This window comes from Micropterus dolomieu, linkage group LG21, assembly GCF_021292245.1.
Source record: "Micropterus dolomieu isolate WLL.071019.BEF.003 ecotype Adirondacks linkage group LG21, ASM2129224v1, whole genome shotgun sequence".
Lineage (NCBI taxonomy): Eukaryota > Metazoa > Chordata > Actinopteri > Centrarchiformes > Centrarchidae > Micropterus > Micropterus dolomieu.
In genome coordinates this window covers 2,407,939-2,434,717 of record NC_060170.1, presented here as the reverse complement: position 1 = coordinate 2,434,717, position 26,779 = coordinate 2,407,939, and the positions used below count along the sequence as shown (strand labels likewise).

The 26,779-nt window shown below is 39.8% G+C and overlaps 1 protein-coding gene across 3 annotated transcripts; it reads right to left on the bottom strand.

Annotated features, from left to right (window-relative positions):
* Positions 1-2,120: 2,120 nt before the first annotated feature.
* Positions 2,121-26,779, bottom strand: fkbp15b (FKBP prolyl isomerase family member 15b). Of its 3 annotated transcripts, none has more exons than XM_046035058.1 (28): positions 26,584-26,779; positions 24,197-24,300; positions 24,030-24,108; positions 23,779-23,848; positions 23,616-23,690; positions 22,253-22,351; positions 21,901-22,050; positions 21,701-21,769; positions 20,255-20,398; positions 19,926-20,080; positions 19,798-19,846; positions 19,573-19,689; positions 17,472-17,556; positions 17,257-17,357; positions 17,069-17,156; positions 16,667-16,776; positions 16,480-16,578; positions 16,196-16,290; positions 12,621-12,723; positions 11,071-11,242; positions 10,015-10,151; positions 9,741-9,896; positions 9,385-9,537; positions 7,329-7,442; positions 4,174-4,281; positions 3,395-4,074; positions 2,910-3,018; positions 2,121-2,707 (listed from the first exon to the last, which is right to left on the bottom strand). In XM_046035058.1, exons 1-28 carry the CDS (start codon positions 26,631-26,633, stop codon positions 2,630-2,632), a joined length of 3,549 nt encoding a protein of 1,182 aa, XP_045891014.1. In that variant the 5' UTR covers positions 26,634-26,779; the 3' UTR covers positions 2,121-2,629. The 3 variants fall into 3 exon arrangements, with proteins under 3 accessions (XP_045891014.1, XP_045891016.1, XP_045891017.1); XM_046035060.1 differs by having other exon boundaries at positions 17,069-17,138; XM_046035061.1 differs by lacking the exon at positions 2,910-3,018.

The window sequence follows — 26,779 nt, the reverse complement described above, 5'->3', positions numbered from 1 at the left end:
CCCTAAGAATTGAGATGTCCTTCAAGATGGCGTGCCGAGCCGTCACACGCTCGAGGATCGAGGAGTCGAGGAGACAGAAATTTAGGAAATGAGAAAGGCCCCTATTCCTTCTGCTGCTTCTTCTGTTGATTAAGACAGAAGAAGCAGACAGACATTTTGATCCTTGAAACTACATTTAAAACAATCTTTCTACCAGATTGCTGGAATAGCATTATAATATCACTATCATTAGCATAACAGTCTTCATATTCGTTCAAAAACACCAAAGAACGAAGTAGAAATAGGGAACAAGACGCGAGCTTTTATTTTGAAATTTAAAAACTAGCGGAAGGCACCAGGCCCCTCTCGCCAATTCTGTGGTCTGGTCGCTACCACTAGGGGCGCTAAAGATAGTGGTCGCTGCCTTGCTGCCAGGCTGCCACACGGACCACTGGTCGCTACCACAGTCTCTGAGGGAAGGCCTCTCTCTGTTCCTTGTCACACAAATTGTGACCATGATTGTGACATTAGTAAAAGGTTAGTTTCAAGTTTTTATACAGTCTATGGTTCCAAAGTAGGCCTAATGTGACCTTAGATAATTTAAATTATCTCAACTGGCAGATGATAAATTTTTTTGTCTAATAGAGAGGAATGGATCAAAGCAATTAGATGTGTTGAGGAGTTTTCTCTGGTCTCAGGCTTAAGAATGAACTCGAACAAATCTGTTTATTAGGCTTAAGTGGTAACTTAAGGAATGTGAATTATCAGAAGTTAATGGTATCCAGTGAAGAACCCTGGAAGAATGGTAGAGTTCTAATTATAGTACTGAGGGAATATCCAGATGTATCCTTATCACTGGAAATGCCTACTGAAATATACGAATAAAATATGAAATATAAGAATTAGATAAGATCTTATTTAATTTCATTTGGAGGAACAAATGTCATTATTTAATCAAAGATACCCTTGCAACATAAAAAATGGAGGTCTGGAGGTTTTAAGTTTTGAAACCTTAAATAATACTTTCAAAAGTTAAATGGCTAACTAAGTTGATAAGAAAGACAACATTTACGTATAACACCTTCCCTAATTAAGTAGTATTATATTTCTACTAAAATGCTGACTACAAAATCGATAAATTACCTGTGAAGTTATCAAACTTTTATAAACAAGCTTTAATTGCCTGAAGATTAATAGTATTTTATTCAAGCACGATTGCTGTTACTGTTCAGATCAATAACGCCAACGTGTGAATAAGACAGCTTGACCAGACTTAATCTTGTAATTTGGAACCAGGAAGGAGGGCATGAGACGGGGGGCTCTACAGTCTTGGGTTGCTGCCACCATAGACAGTATATTACTGGACGAAGCCACCCCGCTGATTTGAATGGAGAGCAGTGAAGCCAGTTTTGGACCAATAAAATACTACTACAGGGTTACTTCCTGTTGGCACCAGTGTCTACTGCGCATGATCGTGCAGCATAACTGTGGTTTAATGACGTAGAACAATGGCAGAAACACCGTAATTCTGGTAGCTGCATAGCTGCACCAACAAAAACTCTCATGGCTCAGTGTGTTTGTCTTTGGATCGTCACTGATTAATCAGCCCACCTTCGAGACTCACCTGTCAAACACCAATGCAGCGTCACTGATCACTGTATAGTTTTTTTTAGATTACTGAGAGTTTATAATCTAAGCAATACGGTTACATCACGTCATTTTTGGGCGGCTTCACTGTCCGATCTCTGGGTTATCCCCTTGGCTGCCACACAGTCCCAATCGTTTCCATTTTGTTATAATACCACTAACAGTTGAGCGTGGAATATTTAGTAGTGAGGAAATTTCACAAATTTACACAACTAGGTGCGGTAGGTCAATTTTCAAGCCTGCCATACACAGGAGATAAAAGGGTAGGCCTATAGTTAATAAAATACTGGTCACATAACATTTAAACTAACATTCTAGCCAACTCTTTCTCCAACACATTGTACCTTTAATTAACAACTTTGCCAAATTCAATGTATAGTATTTATATAGTATAGTATACAAAAGTAGTATAGTATACAATACAAAAGAATGATGCACTAGCGCACACAAAACTGACTCGACAAGCACAACTTGCTAAGAGAAAAGATAAAGGCCCCATTTTCCATGTGATTTATTTTCTGTAATGAATTTCAGGTTAGCAAAATTGTGTAAAAGTTCTATTCTTAAAGCAGCAAGCTAATAATTAAAACATGTAATGGTACAGTCTGAAACCACTGACAACAGGATTACTGTTGATTCAACAAACTCATCTGCTACAGTGACATGTAAAAATTTGAATTCAATTACATCACCAACAGGTATCACATAATTAATTAAAAGTATTTGTTTGATATGTCTGTGAATTACAGGCTTGTTATTGGAACCCAAATAGGAGCCTGAAATTGTAGCTTTGTCCTCTTAGCTAGGTCTGCTGTCAGTCAGCAGGACAACACAGAGCTGAAGAGCCAGGCTATCTGACTTCTCCATCAAGTTCAACAGCAGAAGCCTCTCTCCTCATCTTCACTGCTCCACCAGGCAGAATCAGCTGGTAGAGAACGCCGCGCCTGGTTTTAGAGTTGAAAATACTAAAATCAGACTTGACTTGTATTATTCTGGTTCCATCTCAGTTCAGCCAGTCCAGATCATCATCATCCTCATCATCACCAAACAGAGGGGCAGGGGGGGGACGCCCCTTCAAGCTCTGGACACAAACGAGAGAAATGAAAACATGAATGCAGTCCATCAATGCAGTATTGATGGATTTAGATTAACACACTCAGACTGACTTAGCATTGAGACAAAGCACAGGGGAAAGGCTGGTGTGTGAGGGGGTGAGGCAGAATGCTGAATTAAATCTGTGAGCTTAGACTTCTGCGCAAAGAAGTCTACAGATCCTTCCTCACCAGCTCATCCTCCTCCTCCTCCTCGCCGGGTGCTGCGGGGGGTTTGGCGGGAATTGTGATCTGGAAAAATGGCTCCTCTCCATTTTCCTTACCCATTCCCCCAGTGAGACTGAGAGAATAGCAGGAATACATGCAAACATTAGTAGAGACGGGGGCAGAAATACATTAAGTTTAATGAAATATGGTCAATAAAAAAAAAAAAAAAAAAGTTATATTGGCTTTCTAGATAGCATCTGATAATAAGTGACCAAGTCTGCCAGTCAAAATGACTTCTTCTTGGTGCCATGAGATACATCTTCTGATATTTTTTACAATGCAAACAAAGTGAATGTGCATCGTCTCCATTCCAGCCGTTTTACTGGAACCACTGGAGTCCAGACTTTGCTCAGGCTGAACATTTATGAGATTTTACTGACAGCCACTACTAACCACCACTTGGTTAGCCAAGAGAATCTCATATAGTAACAGTTCATGCCAGGACTGACCTTTTGTCCTCTCCTGAGCTGTTCTGAAGTGCATTCGGTGGTGGAGGTGGGTCGACTGGGGGTCCAAATGCTTTCGGAGAAGCAGCATTCATTTCTCCAATATGCTCTCCATCATTCACACTCTCCTTGTCTACCTGACTGCTCGCTGCAGCATTTCTTTCTGACACAGTTTCCTGTCCATCCTCAAGTGGTGAACTCTCTTCAGGTTCATCATCTCGATCTGCATACTTGTTGCTGTCTTTTTCCTCTATAGAGGTTTCAGTGTTCAGCTCTGTAGAGTGTTCTGGCTGCTCCTGCTGTGCTTCAGACTCTGTTGCTGCTGTCTCTTGTGGTTTCGGTTCTGGGGATGACAATGGATTTGGACCAGTGGTCTCTAGTGCTTCTGCCTGGCTTTGTACCTTTACCTCAGTTGCTGTCTCTGTCTCCTTCTCTGCTGCCACTTCCTGGTCCACTTGAGTCTCACTGACATGGTGAGAATCCGATTCAGTTGAATGTTGTTTTTCCTCCGTTTCATCCTCTTTGACGTCTCTCTCTCCATTCACATGTTCATTCTGATGAGGTCCCTCTTCTCTTTGTTTCAAATCATCACTATCATCTTCCTCTTCTTCCTCTTCCTCTTCCTCCTTAACCCGACTCAGTGAAGATCTGTCTGTGCCACTGAGCAGCTGCAGGGTAACATTCTGGGAAAAAATCCACATCATTTAAGGTAACAAAAACATATGAGCACACTTATATACAGTGTCTGTGTGTAAAAAAATTCAGCCCTAAAAGGCACTTACCTTAATGGTACTGACAATCACTCCCAGCACAGCCTGGCCACTGTAAGATTCACTGAGGTCAAACTCCCCTCGCAGAGAATGAAACACTCCGTTCATCACACGCTTCACCTGAAAGTACAAACAGCTGGCCTCACTTTCACTGCTCTGAAATGATCAGTAATGACACATGCATGCATTGGCCTTAAACCTTTCCAAAACAAACTCTCAAGCGCTCAAACTTAAGCAAAGGCTGTAACTCACAACTGTGAGAATTCGTGTATGGTTCGTTCTTTGATTTTTCTGTTTAAAAACCAAAATGGAAAAATACTGATTTTGATTGGGTGAGGGCAGTGCCTGATTATATATAATTAAGATGAGCTTGAACATCAACATACTGTTTTCTACTTTTTAGTTAGAAAAACCGGAGGCTCAACGTTAAGTTTGTAACTCACTAGCAACTACAACAGGAAGAGGAACGCCCCAGAATTTGCCTAAGAATCCTTCGGTTTTTAAGATTTATTCAGTATCAAATTAATTCAGTGATAGCTGTCAGTACGTCCAATGGTACACAGCAAAAAGGAAGGGTTATTAGTTAACTCAGCAACCTGTAGGCCTATATTAACGAATCGTACATGGATTAAAATGTTCTGGTAATTTTTGTTCAGCCTCTCTACACTGTTTCGACCTGGCCTTTATTTTCTTCGTGGGATGGAAGAAATTAAAAGGTTGCACAGCGCTGCGGGGAGCTTCTAGCTGCAGTAACACATGGATTATGCGTAAAATCAGGAGCGTCAGACCTCATCCAGTGGTGGGAATGACCACTGACCGTCCATAGTAACCTAGGGCTACCGGAGAGGGAGCAGGGCGCTGGAGCGCTGAAGGGAGAGGAGAGAGCGGGAGTGACCTGCCGCGCTGTGGACGGTTGGTGAACGTTCCCGCTGGCTGGATGAAGCCTGACACTTCTGATTTAGGCTACGCAAAATCCATGATAATACAGAAAAATAGAAAATAATGGTAAAAATAGAATATTGTCAATATTTCTGAGACCCCTCCAAAATATCACAAATCATGTTTTCAGAGGAGCTTATGTTTTATTAAGAATAGCCAAGTCCCTCTGGCTCTCCCTAGATCACACCCTGGATATAGCCTCGAGAAAGAAACCCTGTATAGGTATTTTCTTAGATCCTGCAGGTAACCAGCTGCTTCAGATCAGCCCAAAACAAAATACTTCCATGATGCTGACATACTTTATCTACAAATTGGAGAGTTATCACCCCAACCACATCCTTACACAGTCTTTTCTGTTAAATATCATATAGCCTACCTACCTTTACCATCAAAAACTGACACTACAGGGCCTTCCTCACTGTGTTGAACTTTGACACTATAGGGATCCCCAGTGCGTTGAAAACAGACACAGATGGGTCTTGACCATCTGTCCATATTTGACAAGTCATGAGAACAGGATGTAGGGATACATAGATAGAACAAAAGGCAGCTCCTTTGTTTTACCATTTTGGTTTTAAAACAGGAAAACCAAAAAACGACTTGTTTTTTAGTTTTTTCTGATTTGGTTTGAAACAGAATAATGAAACAACGAACCATACACGGATTTGTAAGCTATGATATGCAGCATTACTCAGTAGTCGTGTAATAACATGAATATGCTTATGTATCTATTGTTACAGAAAACACGAACTAATAGATTAATATCCTGACTACAGTATGTAATAAATTTGATAATCTTAAAACACTACCTGAAAAATTAAGTGATTTAATATTTAAATGTAAATTAAATAATCAATTGGTTCTGTTTACAAGGTTGTCGAACAATTAATATTAGAATAATTTTCATAGATATATAGATCTTTGTTGCAATACAGCATTTAAAATGTTTCATGAAAAACATTCATGAAGTTTCGTTATGTATTACATCATCATATCAGTACTATCATAAACATATTTAGATCGTGTTCAGTGTCAAAAAAGATGATGTTGATTCAACTCTCATGTCTCATGGTGTGTCTTGAATCTTGTTTATTTTCAAAGTGTGATTAAATACTTCTAGCGGGGGACACAATTTTACTACACTCTAATGGAAACTTTCATCTATGGTCGCGCTAAGCCCAGGATCCAGTGACGGTGGTTTTGCAAAATAGTTTAAATGGTAGATAGTGAAAGAGGAAGAGGAGAATTACCACTGAAATGGTTGGCTAATGGTAGACTCACAATTTATACGTCTCCTGTGAGTCAGACTAGCAGGAGAGTTATCAGGTAAAGCCAATGGCATAATTCAAACACAACACCAGCAAACATTACAGTCTCAAGTTGGCAGAGTTTACTGCAGGACAGCTGTACTGAATTAGAATATGCAAGCTTTATCACATTGTATTCCCTTTAGCTTGTGACTTCCTGTTTGTGGGTGGTGTAAAGCAAGCTGGGTAGTAAGAGTCGAAGGAACTGAAGGCTGAGCTATCCTTCACTGACAACTGGAGGTATTAAAGGTATTATGCTTATTGGCTTTTTCCCCTCTCCTTTATTGAGTTATATTCCTTTTTTTTGGTTTGCAAAGTGAAAAAGCCCACAGAAAACTCTTCTCTGAACTGCTTGAAAACAGATTTTGCAGTCCAGCTGTTTCCCTTTCATCCCTGTGACATCACAGGGAAATGCAAAAGCACCTCATATAACGCTCACCAAGCAGCTAGTCCGACACACCCTCAAAAACACTCATTGGCCCTCTTCTCTTCTCATTGGTCCGCCCTTCTCTGCTTCTGATTGGCTAGTAGTCCTTAACTAGGAATTGCGCATGTGCAACTTCCAACAAAGATAATTTGTTGAGACAAGATGTATCACTCCATAGCAAAAACGAAGCCTTTACACACGGGGTGAAAAGAGGAGCTGCAGCAATGTGTAGTATGACAGACAACAAGGTGTTTTTTGAAAATGAAACCATGTAAACCTGTTCTGGTACAACCCCTAAATAGGATTTTGAACCTGAAAATGAGCATAATACCACCTCTTTAATGTGCTACTGCTGATCATCTATGAAATTCATTCTATAACCTTCACAGTGGCAACGTTACACAAAGTTTCCCTCCTGAAAACTGGAGGGAATAACCGCTCCCTCATTTCATTGTTTCATTTGTGTGCGAGTGTGTTCATGTATGACTCCTCACCTCTGCTGCAGTGTCTCCTGAACTCTCCTGCTGCGATGGTTTCTTCTCTAGTTCAGCCACCCTTCTTTCCAGTTTCTCCCTTACAGTTACTTCTCGCTGCTCCAAGGCTGTGTACTTAAAGAGAATATGACATACAGTGACACTGTGTGTGAATGATTTGTCTTTGTGTGTCTGCAGGGAGAGGGTGGTAGGGAATCAGGAACATAAAAAGCGGCAAACAAGAATTGTCCTGAGGAATGAATAGCGGTTGTGCATGTAAACATGATTTCCAAAGAAATTCCTGGAAAGTGCCATTCCTGACAAATCCATTCCCAGCAAATGATGACCATTTACCGTAAGCTACCTTTAGCACAGACTGACTGAAAGCTAGTCATCCACCTTATGACTCGTGCAGACTACACGACTTTCAGCGTCGGCCGATGGCTATGGCGTTCACACTACACAACTTGCCATCTTCAGACAGGAGTCTTCAAGTTGTTGTGGCGTTTACACTACGTGACTGATCGGTGAAAGGGGTCACACACTACGCATACTGACAACGACTCTGTCACCCAAGACTGGTCTCCAAACCACGTTTTGTCAAGAACACATACGTGAAATGTGAAACGGGAAATGACGCGAACCTACACATGAAACAGCTGTTTTTTATTATAAAGATACCAATTATAAAGACATAAAATATGGGTGAAACATTGGGTTAGCACACGCAGGTAGCAGGGATTGTCTGAGCTACAGAGCTGGCTCATTAGCTGGATGTGGATGTCGAGTCGGCCGACTCTTCCAGATATTTGGCATGCTAGATATCTGGCAGACGCCGTGTCAGAAATGTGTCGGGGAGCCGTTTTGATGCGTCGTCGTGCCAAGCTCGCCGAGCAGCAAATCGGGCTAAAAATCGTGTAGTGTGAACTAGGCTTCAGTTCTTCCTGCCCACAGTGTCAGAATCTCTTGACTGCTTCAGAATCATCAACTGCCAAATCTAACAACCCTCTGTTTGCTGCTGCCCAAATAAAAAAGAAATAAAGACACAATGAAACACAATAAAAATGTTTGCATTTCAGAAGAAAACCAGGTGTTCACAATTCAAAAGTTTAGTTCTCAGTTTTCTTCTTCTATTTTGAGAACTAAAGATATCAAATGCTTATTCTATAAATAGTGTTTTCTTTTTGTAAACAATAACAGTATTTAAAAGATTTTGATAATGAAATAGCTAATGAGAAAAAAAGCTGGCTAGTTAGCTGTTTTAGCTTTGTTTTTTTAGCTACCTAGTTAGTCTATACATAATCTATGGCATAAACTGGTTCTGAGCCTTTGTGTTTTTGGTACATGTATTAACAGTCACACATTTAATTGTGTTCAAGGGTTTTAATGTCACCAAACAATGGTAGTTAAATATGTCAAATTAAATGTTTAGAGACATATTACTATGACAGCGATTATTAGGGCCGTTGAAGAATCATCGGCCAAGGGGGATAGCCTACAAGTTGCACTAGTTGAACCAGGAGGGGTGTGGGTTGAGCCAAGCGGAAACAAACCACAACCCTCATTCATCCACTAGCTAACAAACCTAGCACATGTATGACATTATACTCGGAATTTTTTTCTTATAAATTTGTGAGTTTTATCACGTAAATTTACCACTTTAAATGTCTGGGAACAGAAATAGGTTTTTTTGTCGGAAATGCGCAATTTAATCTCTTTTTGAAAGTTCTTTCTAGAACTATATCATCTACAATGTTCCTAATACAGCTTTACATTTTACCTTTACAGAAGATGTAATGAGTATAAAAGATTAACACCATATTGTACTAAACCTGAAACTATAATATAATAATACTATAATTATTTTTTAAAAATCACATTATTAAAAGGGGTACTCTAACTTCATTAAGTTGCTAAACTCAACTTTAAGTCAACAACCAATAAGACAAACCTTTTGATTATTAGAGAGAGAGAGAGAGAGAGAGAGAGAGAGAGAGAGAGAGAGAGAGAGAGAGAGAGAGAGAGAGAGAGAGAGAGAGAGAGAGAGAGAGAGAGAGATCATGGCTAGCTTGTTTACTTTTTCCTGTAGCGGGGTTAGCTTGTCTTGCAGAGCATCTCTCTGCTCTGTCAGTTCAGCCAGCTCTCTTCTGTGCTGCTCTTTAGCAGAGGCAAACATCTGATCACATTTCCCCTTCCACTCCTCCTCCAGCTCTGCCTGCAGCTGAGACAACTGCAACACATACATAGTACCATTAGCGGTCATGTGTAAAGCAATGTTAAAAATTTAGCTACCTGAGATAAACACTTTGAACATCTTTTATTAACTGATCCAGAAGATATTTAACAGAGTTCAGAGAGAGACTGATTGATAATGTGATGGATTAATAATTTGCAGTATATTCTTTGCTAAACAACCCTTTTATTGTCCACAACCTGTTCAGATGCAGCGTTGTCAGTGCTGGTCCTGGCCTTGCGAAGTTGAGCTCGGAGCTTGTCCAGCTCCTGCTGGCTGTTCTTGCGGAGCTCCTCCACCTCCTCATCACGACACTGACGTTCAGTCTGCCACTTCTTCTTCCTTTCCAAAAGTGTCTTAAGGGAGGGAAAGCAAGTCCTTTAACATGTTATCCTTGTCTACCATGATGTTAAGTGCACGCTCTCTGTCCTGCCTCGTCACTGACGGAAGGACAAAAACATGAAGTATACTTACGCGTTCTAGGCTGTCTTTATCAGTCTTCAGGTCCTGCAGTTCCTCCTCCATGTTGGTGACTCTCAGCTCCATCTCTTTGCGTCTTTGCTTTTCTGAGCGGTACTGAGTCTGGGCCCTCTCTGCTGCCTCCGCCAGCTCTGAAACACATTAACACAGCTTTGTTAGACCTGTGCTTCTGCTATCATGGCCTTGGCCCGTTAGCGTGTAACGTCCTTTCTTTTCAGCATTACTTTTGCCTTGTATGAGCCAGGATGTGTACCTTGATTTGACTGTTGATGATTTGAGACAAGAATTTGTTTTATCTGGAGCTGCTAACACATTCTTAAGCCCAACCCTGTTCAAATGCAGAGTTATCCACACATCTGAATCATACTGTTATCTTGATTATGATTAAGATATTTCAAGGTAAACCAGTTATACGAGTGCTAATCATGGTTTTGACTTTCAAAATAGGAGTGCCCTTTTGTTTAGGACGACCTCATCCAAAATTGAGGGATACCTCTGGAGATAGTCTAAACCAGTATTTTACTTATTATCAACAAATCACATGGAAAGACCAAAATCTGACATATCTTAGTAAGCCACATGGCTGCACTGGGTGATATGTTCCTTTATGCACCAAGCTGTGTATTCATCCACAGCTAAAAATAGTCCCCAACAAATGCACTATACGTTTGCTAAAAACTACAGTGACCACGTGTTTTAGGAAATTACTAAGCCTTCTGAGACCCGTTCTTAAAGATTTTGATTTTTAGTAATTTGTCAATTTGTTGTTAATAAAAACTTATCCTTCCACTTTGAGTTTAATAAACATGCTAACTAGAAGAAATTTTGGATTGTTTTAGCTGGTTATTAAGTCAACCACATCTGAAGAACAGCACAAAGGACTTTTTAATATGTGTAACCACATACACTCCAGTTTCCAGTGTATTAATGCTTACTTGTTTAAGCTGTTTTAGAGAGGTGTTAATTCAACTTTAGGGTCATTTTGGAGGCAGTAATTTGTGGTGCTGTTGATTAAATAATAAATAAATAAAAAACTACATCAACACAAACTTTCAAGCTGTGTTTCCAGGGTAGCAATGCGTTGGCTGCTGCTCTCACTGTCCTGTAGCGCTGAGCTCAGTTTACTCTGCAGCTCAATGGCCTTCTGCTGGTGAGCTGAAGCTTCTAGCTGTAGCTGAGACAGCCGGGCCGTGGACGAAGCCAGATCCTCTGTCAGACGAACCTGATGGAGATGCAGGCGGATAAAGGCAGGGGTGAGAGGAGAGGATGTACAAGTGGCTGTGTGCAGTCAAGTGAAACCCAAGCTACACAAAGACAGTGTAACAATATAGTGACAGCCTGGATGAGCGGCTACTGGTGCTAGTGGTGTAAGCAGCATGACCCTGTGGGAGAAAAAATGGTGAGCGATGGCTGATGGAAAAGGAGACAAAAGGGAAAAAGACAAAAAAAGTTAGTTAAAATGGTAATGAAGTATGATATAAACAGGATGATTCCAGTGGCAGCGGTCAGATCTGGGTCAAATAGTAGTTCCACATGATTTCACATTTGATGCAGCATGTTTTGAAGAGAGGGGTGATCAGGACAAGCCAAATACTCAGATCAGCTATTAAAGTCCCACAACTGCATTCAGAGTTATCTGTTGTGCTTCCTCTAAATGGACATCTTTGCAAAATCATTTTAGGCAGAAAAGGCAAGTTCTTCTGACTTTAAATTGTCAATGACAACATTTGAATCATAATTACTGAGGAGCTGTCTTTGCAGTGTTTGCTCAAAACTATTTGACCCCAGTCTGTCATCGGTACACAGAGAAAGCAGGCTCACCTGGCCAGAGCCCAGGTCCTGAGGCAATGCATGCTGAGAAGAGAGAGCAGTAAATGCTAGATTTTCTTCAGAGCAACGAAAATGACCAGGAAACAGACAGTAAATGATTAATAAATACTAACCCAATCTCACTGATATACAGGACACTATATTACAGAAGTGATTGACTCAATCAGTGCTTGGCACACTGTCTGGGGAGACCTCATCCAGATTAGAATGACAGCTGAAATGTTTTGGCCTTTGGTAGGGTTAGGACTACTGTTGGTTCGGGCCCAGCGGGAAGTACAACTCATCGCTGTTACCTTCACCTTTAACCAATAGCAAAGCTTCTTAGAGGGCAGAGCACGTACAAAATAGAAACAGTAAATAGCCGGATGTAACTTCAGGGAAAAAATCCCCAGGGATCCGGTGGACACTGTCTAAATTACCTCAAACATATCTAAGCATTTCTACTCTTCTTCTCTCGTCTCTTATCATCTCACAGAAATGCAAATATACCTGTGATGAAACTATAATCGGCCTTTAATCCTGGTCCTACCGATCAGCTGGGCTTTACTACAGGGTGCTCTAGATGCTGGATGCCAGGGTGAGATGCAAATTCCCACGTTTTATAAAAACCAAATCCACAATCTGACGATACATTCACACGCTGCGAGCTCTCTTGGTTGGCTGTGAAGGTTAGAGGCTTTCACCACATGTAAACGCAGTGGTCTAAAGCCACAAAAGGTATGATCAGGCATATATAAATATCAATAAGTGTATGCAAGACAAATGCTCACCTTGTCCTGCTCGGCCTGCAGTAGTCTGGCCTGATTCTGCTCACTGGTTGACTTAAGCGAGTCATTCCTCTGTTCCAGCAGCAGGTTACTCTGCTCCATGTACCTAGACAACCAAAGCACAGCCACATTACATCCACCTCAAACCCATTTAGACTGTGAAAACATTCCTGACACTTTCTTTAAGCTACATGAGTCTGCTGTCACTGTTAGGCCAATCAGATCTAATCACGGTGTTGAGGAGATATTTTTATCAGTTACATTGTTTTTTTTAAATACACTAATTTCAGTTTCACACTGCAGCAGGATAGTACTACTAAGATTTTTCATAGGAAGCAATGCCTGTTTAAAGGAAAAACACATCTCAGTGCATCACAGTGCTTGAAGTGGAAAAAAATGTCAGCTTTTGGACAATGCAAATTGCTTTCTTCTATATTTCAATTGCATTGCATGTTTTCTTATTGTACATTGTTTCACTTGTTATTTAACATTTCTAGTTGCAAGCTGTTTTTCAGAATATTTTGATTCTGATTCTGACCTGTCCCCAGCGTCCCAAGTGTAAATGACACCTATCTGTCAACACTTTTAAATGTCCCGCCCCATTCCGGCTGTGATTGGGGCGGTTCACAACAAGTGACATTGACGAGCAACATTCAGCACACGGCTGCTTGAGCTTCTCTTCTCCCTCGTCTCTCTCTGCCGACAGAGATTAGCAGGCAGGCGAGAACTGGAACAGGTGAGCGTCACGTAGTGCCCAGAGAACCTGATATGGAGAGGGCAGAGGAGAGGAGAGGACCGGCAGCTTGGGAGCAGTCCCGGTACGCAAGAAAATGTCCCGGGCGTTCCGGCCCACTTCAAGCACTGATCTCGCAGATAAAATTCAAAGGCAATTTGGAAATTGATCCTTCTTTTATCCTTATAACCAGATAAAACATAAGGTAATTCTTCTTGTAATGACCTCAAATTAAAGTCACAGACAGCAATGAGCAGGTTTCAGGCTTCACAAAGCTGAACAAAGTAACTTCAGCGTTTTTATTCTGTTTGAAGAAGTAGCAAGACCAATCACACACACTTTCATAATAACAATGTATATAACATTTTAATAATTACACACTTCAATTAAAGTACCTCTATTCGCCTCCCTTTATTGGATGTGAACGAAACACGGTGTGGATGTTCAACTTATGATCCAATATCTGATAGACCACACACATGTGCACCAAATCTTCAGATTTCGTTAATACTTGCCTCCAAGAGCATGTGCACCAAAATTGGTGAAATTCTGTCCACCGGGTTTAGAGATACACATTTTTGGCATTTGTGGTGCCCCCTATGGGCGAGGCTCAATATGCCTTGGCACACCTATTTCCAAACAGCAAATTAATGTATCTACCCAGATTTATGACAATTTCTCGAATGGTCAATGAGTTATGGCAAACTTCCTACTAATATGTTTATGGACCGGTCTTTGCCATTTAATTAGTGATTCGCAGTCTTTGTTTTAAGGCTAAATACCAAATATGGTGTTGTGATAGTGGTCCCCCAAGGGTCCATATTGTGCCCCATGCTTTGTTCACTGTATATGCTGCCCTTGTGTTCCATTTAAAAGAAACAACTGACAAACAACAAAGCCTCAGTTCAGTCTTTGCTTAACTGCCTGAGAGATCTTAAAATATGGTTGATCAGAATTTTCTAAGATAAGTCAGAGGTTGTTGTGCTTGGTCATCCTGAGGATTTAGGTGCCTGTTTTGTTTTTGTTACTTTAGGGTCGCAATTCTTTATATATTGGATTGGACCAGTCATTCTTCATCGGTTACAGTAAGATCAGAATGCAGCAACTCGACTTCTAACTGGGACTACAAAGCGTGAGCACAATACCCCAGTTTTAGCCTCGCTCCACTGGCTTCCCATCTGCTTTAGAATTGATTTTAAGATTGTATTGCTTGTTAAGATTTTAAATGGTTTGGATTCTGTGAAAGCACTAAGGTCATCCAATCAGATGCTCCTCTGTGTTCCCAGATCCAGGTTAAAATATAAAGGTGACCAAGCCTTTTCAGTGGCTGCTCCAAGTCTCTGGAATATTCTACCTATTCAAATAAGAGCTCAGACTTCTGAAAAGTCCTTGCTTAAGACCCACATCTATTTGTTGGCTTTTAATTTGAGCTGAGTTTTGAAACTTTGACTTTGACCTTTTCTACTGTCATTGTTTTGTATATTGTTCTATTATATTTTTATCCAGAGCTTGGAAAGCACTTTGGTCAACTAGAGTTGTTTTTAAATGTGTTATATAAATAAATTTGAACTTGAAAATCCAAGAAGTAGATAGTGTATTACTGTTTTTCAAATTATGCATATTAATAAAACAATCCATCATGGCAGACTTTTATCATCCAACAGGGTGGATGAACAAATTGAGTTGGATGTGTGATATCTTCCCCAAGCTATCAGACTTTTAAACTCAGATACCTCCTCAGCACTTCTCCACTGCATGTAGGTTTTTTTCTGTTTACCATTTTTATATTGGCTCATAGATTATTGTATATTGTAATTATTTTTCAAGTCCATTAATTAAAACAATTATTTTTTCGATTAGTCGATTAATCTAACGACTAATTTTGTGTATTCTAAAGAAAAGAAAGAAAAGTCGCCTATTACTCGATTAACATACCAATTTATCCAAAATGTAAAAATGTGTCTAATAAATAAATCAATATTTTATTCAATCATCCTGATGAAGCACATTAGAATAATGACAATAGTAGCATATCTTAAAATGAGTCAAACGTCACTGATGTGTTGTTTCTGACATGGATTTATTTCAATACTACGAAATGCTGTCTGATAATCAAATGTATTTCTGCATCACTGTGGGGCAAAGAAAACAACTGAAAGGATTCAGACTGTATTGTTATTGTTGTCTGTACTGTTAGTTTCAGCTGTTTTCTCGCTCATATGTGGCCATTAAATAAATAGAAAATATGAAACAGCCAAAAGTTAGATGACACGCAGTGTAACGTTTCGTTACCATGACAGCAGTGGGGCAGAAATTACTTTTAACATGAAGGCGATGAAGAAAAATACATTTTAACAAACTACGTGTCCCCGTGCTGGTAATGTGCCGTGCTTGTGTGGAGACAGAAAGTAAACAAGATTTGCAGGGCTGCCGTTGCCATCTAGACAAAGTGCTCTGGGATACTTTCGCTTCACGTGTTCAGGCTGCTTCACGTATTCATGGACAGCAGTTGTGCTACAGTGAAGCTCACGTAGCGAGCACCACATTAAATATAGTAATAAAAAGTCCCAAACTTTAGACGGTCGAAGGCGAGGTCTAACGGAGCGCGGGACTAACACCGGATGCAGCGACGCTTCGACGTATTTACGTAATCAACTAATCAACAATATTTGTGTTATAAAAAGAGATGAGGTATAAACATAGTCTCCAAAAACACAAGGCACTATACTATTCAGGTGTGTGTCATATAAATTTCTATTGCAATTGCAACAAGTGAAAAAAGTGGTAGGACATGATGTTCTGGCTGTCAGCCATAATGGTGACCTTTTGACATTTTCTGACTCACCTCTGGTTTTGGTTGATGAGCTCCCCGATCTTACGGTTTTGCTCCTCAATGCGAGAGCTTTTCTCAAAGACTTCCTTTTTTAAACATTCATTTTCCTAAAAACAAAACAGGAGTTTTCAGAGTACAGTTTGATCGAGTCCCAAAACACAATGAGATGTGTTACAGGAGCACTATTTGTTGTATATGTGTTACAGGATTATCAATATTTGTGTTGTAAAAAGAGATATAAACATAAGTAACAGAATCTCCAAAAACACAAGGTACCATAATATTCAGGTGTGTACCTGAATAATTCTTTGAATGTTGTGCATGATCATGGTGGTTTCCATTGACATACTAGACACACCCATGGAAAGATTTCCCTGCCTTTGCAGGTGATCTATCTGTTAAAGTAAGAAAGACAGGAACCAGATGAATCTCCTTTATGTTAAAGCTGCTTAATGAAAATATAATTGTATATTCAGTTTATACCTTTGAGGACAGTTGATCCACTTTATCTGCTACTTTTCCAACAGCTAATCGGATCTCTGTGTTGTGTTGTCGGGCTTCAGTCATCAAGAAGGAAGTCACATCACTGGAGCCTGGAGAAAACAACACAATCGCAACAATCCCAGGGTTTTAATTCATAACAGCATCACCAATTGTATCCAAAGCAAAACTGTTTTGTAGCGGTGTAGAATTATTAACTAGTGAGGCTGCTGCTGCAGAACTGAATCAGTAAATGGTTTTATACACATAGTTTAACATATAGTTTCAAGAGCTTAGGGTACAGGTTTATTAACAAATTGCACAAGGCCTACATTTTTCATTTCACTCTATACAACCCTCTACATAAAGCCTCTTCTTGTTTGTAATTGAATTGAATGCTCTTACCCACATATGGGACAGTTTGTGCAGGGTAGACCTGGCCAACAGGCTCCAGATGAGATGGAGGGACAGAGGTCTGAGCGTAGGTGTAAGGCTATTAAACAACATAATGCACTGGTATAAAGACATAATAACAGATTTCGTCTATAATGTACTTACTTATGACATTAGTACAAAATGTGGTGAAAACACACCTGAAAGGCATGGCTGCTGCCTGGTAGACCAGGCTGTGTGGCAACAGTGCTCATAACAGGAAGTAAGGCAGAAGGTGGCGCAGTGAGAGGATGAGGATGTACTGCAGAAAAACAAAGCAAGTAAAAAATACTGTACACCATCATAAGAGTGTGTGTTGTTTGTAATAATATGCTGCAATAAGAATTGCATATATCAACAGGTGGAAGATGCTTACTGTGTGCTGAAGCTGGAGGAGCAGCTGAAATCTGCACTGGAGATGGAGCCGCAGCATGATCCTTCACTCTACTGCCACTGGTGTCCTGGAGATCAACACATAACTTAACTCATGTGTAATGACATCTGAGTTATGAGTTATATGAGTTATTAGTCAGTTATGATATCACAGATATCACCTAGTGTCATAACTCAGTAATGACACCACATGTGGCCGATTTTTATAGGGGCACTCCAGCAACTCCAAAGCAGAGATTGCTCAAGTGATGTCACACAAAAATCAAGGTTGTAGAAATGGTTTACAGACTGTGTCCTGGACCCTTAAACTAGCCTTTTCACTGAAGATATTTTGACATGTCACAACAGGAATAGCACAGGAGTAAATTTTGAAATGAATTCCATTTCGCAGCTTTAGTTTCGGGGTCCTGGTGTTGTTCGTATTGGCTCACTGTTATATGATGAATCATCATCATTGATGTTATTAGCACATGTCCTCATACGTTAATGACAAAATAGGCTGATTGTCAATGACCATTTCCCAAATCAAAATATATGAAAGTGACAGTCCAGCAACAGGTGTACCGGGCCTTTTATAAGTTACGTTAGTCAAATGACATTAAATGTGATTAACACTGTCAAACAGTCACAGTCTGGTTAGGTTTAGTCAGGTTAAGGAAAAGCTGTGGTTTGGATTAAAATAAGTATGTTAAGTAAGTCACGTGAATATTTTGCTATGTTTTGAAACATAGTTACTCAATTCATTGAAAAATCAATTAATCAACAAATTAATCACTTAAAGTTTTTCTTTAGTCACCCCATAAGAAGCATGTTTTTTGCTCTGATAAAGGGAGTACATTACATCTGTTTAGGTGCCATACAAATTAATGCTTATTGTTTTCCCCAAGATTAAATCTCAATGACAATGATTTTTTGGCTATATTCAGGCATTCTGTTGGTTGAGGGCTAAATCTGGGCGATTCAAGGAAATTGATTTTCCCTTTTCTGAGCAATTCCTCAAGTGATCCAGATGACCAGCTCAGCTGATTTTTTTTCCATGCTGACTTCCATCTTTGAGCTTATGTGCAGATGGAAGCTGGAGACTTTGTTTCTTTTTTATAATGTTTTTTAGACACACAGATATGGGTTTCTATGTCAGGCTTACGAAAACATGCAAAGCATTTGAGTGGTCTTCAGACCTTACACGATAAGACAGGTGTAATTCATTATTTTGCGTATTGTCTATAGATCCCATTAAAGGCTGAAACCAAAATTGAGTCCACCTCTTAGTACTTTCTGTTATCCTAATGTGTGGCCGGCAGAAGTCTGCTGTAACAAAGAGGGTGTTATTGTGAGCAAGGGGCATACAGTTTCGTTTTGCAAAACCCCTTTTTTAAAATCTTTATACAGAACAAAAGTGTAACAGACGGGCAGGAGTTTTCTGTGGCAAATACTTTAAGTAACAATGTTTTCGTTTGTCAGACCAGAAAGTTTCCTTGTGTAATGGCACCACCAAGTGGTTAAAAATTTAACGGCATACAATCACATGACTGGTATATGTATGCAATCAGGAATATCCTTTACCTTTAGGAGAAGCAAGCTGCGGAACGGAACTGAGGGGTTTAAATATTGATGCCAGGAGAAATGTTGTTGTCTGAATTTATGAATTTATTTGCATTTCAGATTTGTATGTACATCTCTGCAATCCGAAGAACAAAACTACATGTATGATGTAGAAGAGTTTCGTTCTTTTGTGTCTCAGTGTTTTCTTCCTACGACCCTGGTAGTGGTTATTTATTTTAGATACTGAAGGCTAATCTAAGGAGAAGAAAAACCACAACAACAGAAGAAATAGTGCATTTGTTGGAGACTATTTCAGCGGTAGATTATTCCACATTTGGTGCTGTCGTGAACACTTGCAGCAGGAGCATGAGTTTGTGGTAATGAAGGAATATGTCCTCCAGTGCAACAATGTGGTTCAGTAATGTATTAACAGTTTTTGGACAACAATGGAGCTCTATGGCAGAGAGGAGTGAGTTATATCACGTTTGATCAACACATAACACTTAATCTACAAAAAACTTCCCAGGATTCTGCTGACCCACCTCAAGCTCAGAGTCACTGGATTCGGGCTGGCTGGCCACTCCCGTCAGAAAGGGCAACATGGGCTGGCCCATCTTTGCCATGCGAGAGATAAGTTTGGCTTTTGTGGCATCTGGATTCTAATATTTGAAAAAGAAAGCTTCCATCAATGAAGCTTCAAAATAATGGAATACAATTTGCATCACAGAAGATCTTTAATAAGAAAAAAGGACAGTGAGAAGGCTTACTGCCAGCTGTTCACTCAGCGAGTTTGACTTTGCACGAAGTGGTGGCTCCCTGGAAAAACAGACAAATCAGCTTAAGTGACAAAAGAGTTAAGGATAATGCTAACTATTTCCTGAGGCTTAAATTTTACCCTGGTCTGCCTGGACCTGAGGTGGCCGTCTGTACTGTGGGCTCTGGGGCCAGATTCTCCACGCTGGGAGCTGGGGAAGGAGCAGGTGAGGGAGCAGCGGAGTCTCTGGAGCTGGCACTGGCCCGATCAGACCCACTGTCCTTGGAAAACTTAACCTAAAGCAAAGAACAGGCAGAAAAAGTTTAAATTCACACTTCATCAACATTACAAGCAACTACGAGCAAAGAGGTCATGAACCATAAACACAGACATTAAAACCATCAGCTTTGTCAGAAAAGGTCAAATACAGATGAGGGAAAGATGTAGAAAAAATGTTCAGTGGGTGTTACCCGTCGAAGCTCTGCTTCAAAAATAAGAGTGCTGTTAGCCGGGACACGGTTGGGAACTCCCTTGGATCCGTAAGCTAGGTTGGGTGGGATGACAATGAGACGACGGCCAGCCTTCTTCATCCCCAGCATTCCTTCCTCCCAACCCTGTTCAAGCAGAGAAGGACAGGAAGAGGGATAACGAGTTAATAACACTGTGATATGATATTGTGAGAGGAAGTAACATCAGGCACCGAAACATGGTGCAAAAATGTTCAGGGAAACTCCTGTCGTGAACTTCACCTCCAGTGAAATAAATAAAGTCACTTCATGTTTGATAAAAATAAATTATTAATATTTTCTTTTCATATATATTTATTTCCTTGAGATCTGAGTTCACACATGTAAGCAGATTTGTATCGAACTACAAGCCAATCACATGTATCATCATCAGTAAAAAGTGATCTTAAAATATATACACTATGATCATACAAATTTCATACACTATGTATGTTTGTATGATCATACAAACAGATCAAGAAGCTGTGGAAACAACAATGTCCAAACAGTTTGTGTAAGACCTTTCCTGTTGCCAAAGCAGAAGTAAAAGAAAGAAGGCTGTTACCAGGTTTTGATCTGATCCTCTGAAGTTAACCTGCTCCAGGGCAGACATTTTGGATGTCATGTTACTGCCATATATTGTAGCTGAGCTGTTTTTTTTTTTACATGACGTGTAAGTGTAACTGCAATTTTCTGAACAATTGAAAATAATCAATCACCATATCTAAATTATCAACGAATTTGCTCATTTTTTTCTTGTTTGTCCTCTGATATCACCATATTTTGATATAAGAAACATTGTGATATTGGGTGTCAGCAAATCCTGATGGAACATGTGTGTACTTGGAACAAGAAATGATTCGTCGTGCCAAGTCGCATCTCTTGTGGTGAAATGGGGAAGATTTGCTGCTTTAGTGTGCGTATACGCCCGAGACAGACTCCTTCCTTTTGGCAAGCACCTGGACCAATGCTGTAGTGCTGCGTACTGTGCATGGACCAATCACCTGGCGCTCAAGACAGCTGCGTAACATTTGGTCTTGGAGGTCAGTGTAGAAGGAGAGGGCTTCATTTGGCATTCATCTTGGTGTTTAAGTTCTTTTGTTGTTGTTGTTTTTTTTTTTTATTGTATCCAGCTCTTACTTTTGTTTTTTTGGTGGTAAAATACAATATTTTAAATACAAATATCATGCATCACTCATAAGAAAATAATGAACCAACACAAAAAATAAGAGGATACCACTAGATACAAATAAATTGAAATGAAATATAGTAATAAAAAGTAGCAGAAGAAAACTGAACTAAAAACTAAACTAAAAGATTAAATTAGCCAATATAAATAATAGTGATTTTATTAAAAGGTATTTTTGTGGAGTTTTAACTTATGATGCTTTTGAGTTTGTTTTGACTTACTTTGATCACTTTTCCAGTACCAACTTTCAGTCGTAGCAACTTGTCCTTGTTCTGGTTGGAGTCAAACATCTGAAATGATATTTAAGATCCAAAGAGTTGTGTGCCAGCATGTCTAGAAAATCTACAGGAACTGAAGATAAAATCTATTTGTTATTGATATTAGTGATGAAACTAATTGAATAATAGTGGAAAGGTCTGACCTGTCCGATAGTGTGGTTCTGCAGGAGCCAGCCTGTATACACCACCTCCAAAGAGTCTCCATTCTCCACCCTCTGGCCCTCACCAAGAGTCAGATCCTGGATCACCACAGCATCTAAGGAGGCTGCACTGTTCGCTTTCGCCAAACACACCTGATGCACATAAAAGGAAAGAAGTCAGCATCTAATAAACATCATAACTCATACAATTTTGAGAACGCTTGTATGGGTCAGAATGATAAAGGGATTTAGAAGATCAATCCTGACACATACAGGACTGAGCCTGTTTGTTTAGACGCTCGTGGCCAAACAATAATCCCAATCTTAGCTGCAGGTCTCCTCCTGTGTCACTCACCTCTTTGCAGAAGTCTGATGAAGCTTTCTCCGATTCAAACATCAGGGACCAGTTCTGCCTCGGGTCATCATAAAAAGTGCAGTAATTGTTTGGCTGTACCTGCGGGAGAAAAAGAACACATGGCGAGGAAGTCAGAAAAGACAAGGTGAGGAACATTGGAGCTCATGGTTCATTCATGGATCATTTTTCATCAGTAATCTGCTAATTTGCAAAGCAACTTGCTCTGATGTCTACAAGTTAAATACTCTGTGGGAATCAGTAGAGCCATGAACTTTAATATATTGTTCCTATTGCCAAGTTTAGAATTATTTATTTACACTGTGACAGACTGCTTTTGGAACATGCTGCAGATGCTTAATTTTATTATTTTTATTATTTCAGATTTTTATGATAGGTTATAGTGCTGTGATACAGCGGTTCTCAAACGTTTTCATGTCAAGGACCCGTAAACTGACACAAATTAGACCACAGACCCACATTTGATCAGATTTTGTCCCAGGATCACCCCATCTGATAGGGCTTTTGCTTTTAGATGTTGTTTTTTTTTCACAAAAAGTGGTCCTGTAGGACCACTACAATGTTTATGATGAAGAAGTTTGGGAAGAATGTATTCGGGCCTGCCATTCCCTTTCCGTATTTTACAATTTTGTTTTTTACAACCTACAAATAGGATATTACATAGACAATACACAGCACTTCATATTATGAACACAGCTAATCCCAATTGACAGCTCGAACTTACATGGATTGTTTTAGATTTGTAAAGATGCAGACCAGCTTTTACCAATGCTGAAATACAAACCTTGGACTCTGTAACTCTATACAAATATCTTCTCTTAACAAGAAAATGCATACTACTTAATTGGAGCCATGAAAAACACCCCATTGTAATAGTGAGCTTTTCCAATGTAAAGGCTCAGAGACACTGTTGCTCCAGTATAAGCTAGTGAGCAGTCAATTATATACTGATTCAATTTGCATTTAAATGATGCATTAAAAACCCTAAATAACAATAAAAAGATCATTAAATTTCCCAATAAACTAAGCATGCAGTTTGATACATCACAACTGCAGCAGAGTGAAGTTCACCAGGTTGACCAGAGAGCAAGAACGAGTTCTGCTCCAGGACCAAACGGCACCTCATAATTGGTTTATAACAAAATAACAAAAAGTATGAGTGTGTGATAAAGCTTTGGACTTTCTTCAGTTAGGAAACACTTTGTATGTATGCAGACACAGAAATAATCCAAATGTGTTTTCATACATGTAATGCCATATTTCAAGTGTAAAGTGTGATCTTCCTTCAATGCATTAGATAATCTGTTTACCATATGTAATCAACATCCTTTACGTCTCCACTCACCGTGAAAACAAAGCCCACGTGAATCTTGGCTGTGGTCACTTGTTTCTGCTGGCTCAAGTACAGAAGCAGCTTGTACTGCAGAGAAGAAGAGGTGCATTATTCATACAAATCAGAAGTCACACCAATAATCTCAAACAAGTGACCAATTAGAAAAAGCTTCAACCTCTTTTGTTGTGTGGTTGCCCAGTACGGCTGCTCCCAGCTTGCCCTGCTTCACATACTGTCCATTCAGACTGCACATGGGACAAAAATGGCAGAAAAGCTTTTCACTTGGTGGTGAGTGAATACTTACAGCACACAGACTTTTTACGTTTAGAGTATACATGAAAAAAGCGGAAAAATTTAATTTAATATGGTTTCAATAAAAACAAAAATCAACATTAAAGTAGTTAATATTAAAAACAGGGTCCTCACTATCTGAAGGCTTGGACTGCTGTAGCAAATAAAACTGCAGGCGCTCCAGGGGGCGGAGCTGCTTTCTGTGTGGCAGTTGCTGTAAATGGACAAAAGACATGTTCATTTCAAATTCAACATCATGGCTGAATCAGACATCATTAATGCCTCTGTTCTGATTGTCTTACCCGAATTGGAGCTCTTTCTGGGCTGTTTCGGTGCCGTGTACTGGAACGACTCATTCCCCTGACTGGCTTCCTGGTCTAGTCCAAACAGAGAGGCCAACTTGGCCCTGCAAGGAGAACAAGTGTGAAGATCATCTAGATATACTTATGTTTGCCATGAAATGTATGATCCACCCCATGGTTCCACTCATAGAATACAGATATCTTGGCCTCAGATAGTCCTGATAGGTATGGGTTCAGACGCAGCGCTGACTGTGTAGTCCATAACATACTCCTGCTCACATGAGTAAAGCTGCTCATATAAACCTTTCATCTTCAGGAGTTTCTTTAGCTGCCTGCTACACTTCAACAGCTCCTAACATCATTTTAATCCACAATGAACTTGATAACGAAAATGTCAGAACAAACAACTGTATGGCTACATCAAAGTTATTTTCATTATCAATGTCTATTTGTTTAGTTTTTTTGAAAATGAAATGAATCATTGGGTGTATATAACGTCAGAAAGGGATTCAAAAATGAGTTGAGTTTTTTTGTTTGGTTCAAACTACTGGTTACCAGTTCTATGGAAGTAAGAGGAAAGAACTTTCATCCTCAATTTTTATGTCAGCTGTATTTATAAACACAGAGAAGCAGATGGAACCTGGAACGTTTCAGCTTGTCAGATGACTTAAATCATTAATCAAATATCAAAACTGTTGGCAATTTATTTTCTGATGACCTAATTAACAACAACTGTGGTGTGAAAAGAACCTGACCATCACTGGATCATCACTCACTGCAACATCATTACAACTACTACCTCAATTATAGGCACCAATCACATTATTTTCAACAGACGGGATCAAACCTGCGAGACTAGACCAACATTACTGCAAAGTTTCTGTAGTTTTAAAACAAGCCAAGCCGTGGAAACTGCCCAATTAACTGTACTGACCCCTGGAACTCCTTCCACTGGTAATCACTGGTATCTCCCAGAACGGACATGGTGAAGGCATTTAGGCCATTGTGTTCGATGGCAAGAAACTGGGATGAGGAGGGGCAGTCCGTTTGCATGTGTGTAAGTAATCCTTCTAGAGTACGTTCCAGTGCTTCTGTCCTGGGCTACACCTGATCTCTTGTTCCCCGGTGCAGTCGCACCATCGCAGTAGATTCAACAGCATAGCAGAGAGGGAAACTGAAGAGCTACGACTGAGCGCTGGTCTCTACTGAGCAGATATGGGCTACGGCAGAAGCCTCCACCTTCCTCCTCTAACAGGCAGCATGTGAGAGGAATTAGCTGCCATAACACTCCTCCCACAGGCCCTACTCTGGCTGCTTATTCCAGCAGCTCATACACACTGTGCTGCTATCACAAAACGCTCATGCAGTGTCCCATAGCACAACACAGTTGACAGTCTGAAAATGTAGCAAGTCAAGTCAATTTTAAAGGGGCTCAAGGCCATCTTACGTGGCTTTTCATAACAAAACATGCACAGAAAATATATAACCTACCAAATGAATTTCTTTATTCTATATTCTGACAGTCTTAGAGTATTCTGAGCTAGCTCTAACACACTGCACTGTTTTTTTAATAGTGGTTTGGTTTATCAGACTCAGGAATAAAACATATCTATATCTAATAAAAGAGATTTGTTAGGTTCTAAGATGACCTTTGGTAAATCACAACCATAAGTTACTGTCTACAACAAGAAGCAGCTAGCTAAGTGACTTAAATATGAATGTGAAATGAAATTTCATCGCAGATCAGACAGAGAAGCTGCATTCACGCAATAAATGTCAAAATATCACAGATATGAGGGCTTTGTGTGACTCATCAGGCAGCCACTGTACTGTGCTCCACGAACGAGCCACTTGTTGGGTTGGTACAGATGTATTATATCTGTATAAAAATCTGCATCCGATGAAAACACTTTGTAGCTGCTAACCTTCATGAAATTAGCGAACTCTCAGCTTTCCTGAAATACTCTGATCTCTGACTTAATATTTGGAGAGGTAAGTCTCATTAAATATCTACCACTGTAATGAGAGTTCATTTACATAGCAGGCAGGACTTTTATGAATATCGGATGTAATTTTGTAATTCGGCACATGTTCTTCTGACAGAACTTAATTTCAATAAAATCTCATTTCTTTGAATTGGTTCACAGTGCTTCCCTTGTTATGCTTCATGGTAAAATATAAGCCCGATAAGAGACCAGCTTACAAAGACTCACCCAGGCTTTACGTTATTTTCTAAAAGGTATTACCTATAAACAAGGTCGCAATAAATTGTCAGATTTAAATGATATTTGGCCCATACACGTGAACAGCTAACCCTGACTAAATGGTGGTAAGCTAGTTAGCTCGCAGGCTAAGAGAATTAGCTTGGTGGAATGAAATAAACTCACCCTCCTGTGGGAGACAAGAAGTCTCCGTCTTCATCGTCCCCGCCGAACATCTTCTGAGTTTGAAACCTTTTCTTATTAAATCAAACGTATGCACAAATGAGTTAGCTTGTTTAACATGACAACTTTGTTGAACTGTGACTTTCCCTTCCTGTTTGTGGGGGAATCAGCTGACTTTCCACCTGATCCGAATTCAATT

Excerpts from the sequence above, each read along its gene's own strand:
- fkbp15b (XM_046035058.1), bottom strand. The coding sequence starts at position 26,633 with ATGTTCGGCGGGGACGATGAAGACGGAGACTTCTTGTCTCCCACAGGA. Across the intron at positions 19,847-19,925 it reads TCAGGTCCAGGCAGACCAGG|GGAGCCACCACTTCGTGCAA; the intron begins GTAAAATTTAAG and ends CTGTTTTTCCAG. Across the intron at positions 16,777-17,068 it reads ACAAACTGTCCCATATGTGG|GCTCCAGTGATGTGACTTCC; the intron begins GTAAGAGCATTC and ends TGTTTTCTCCAG.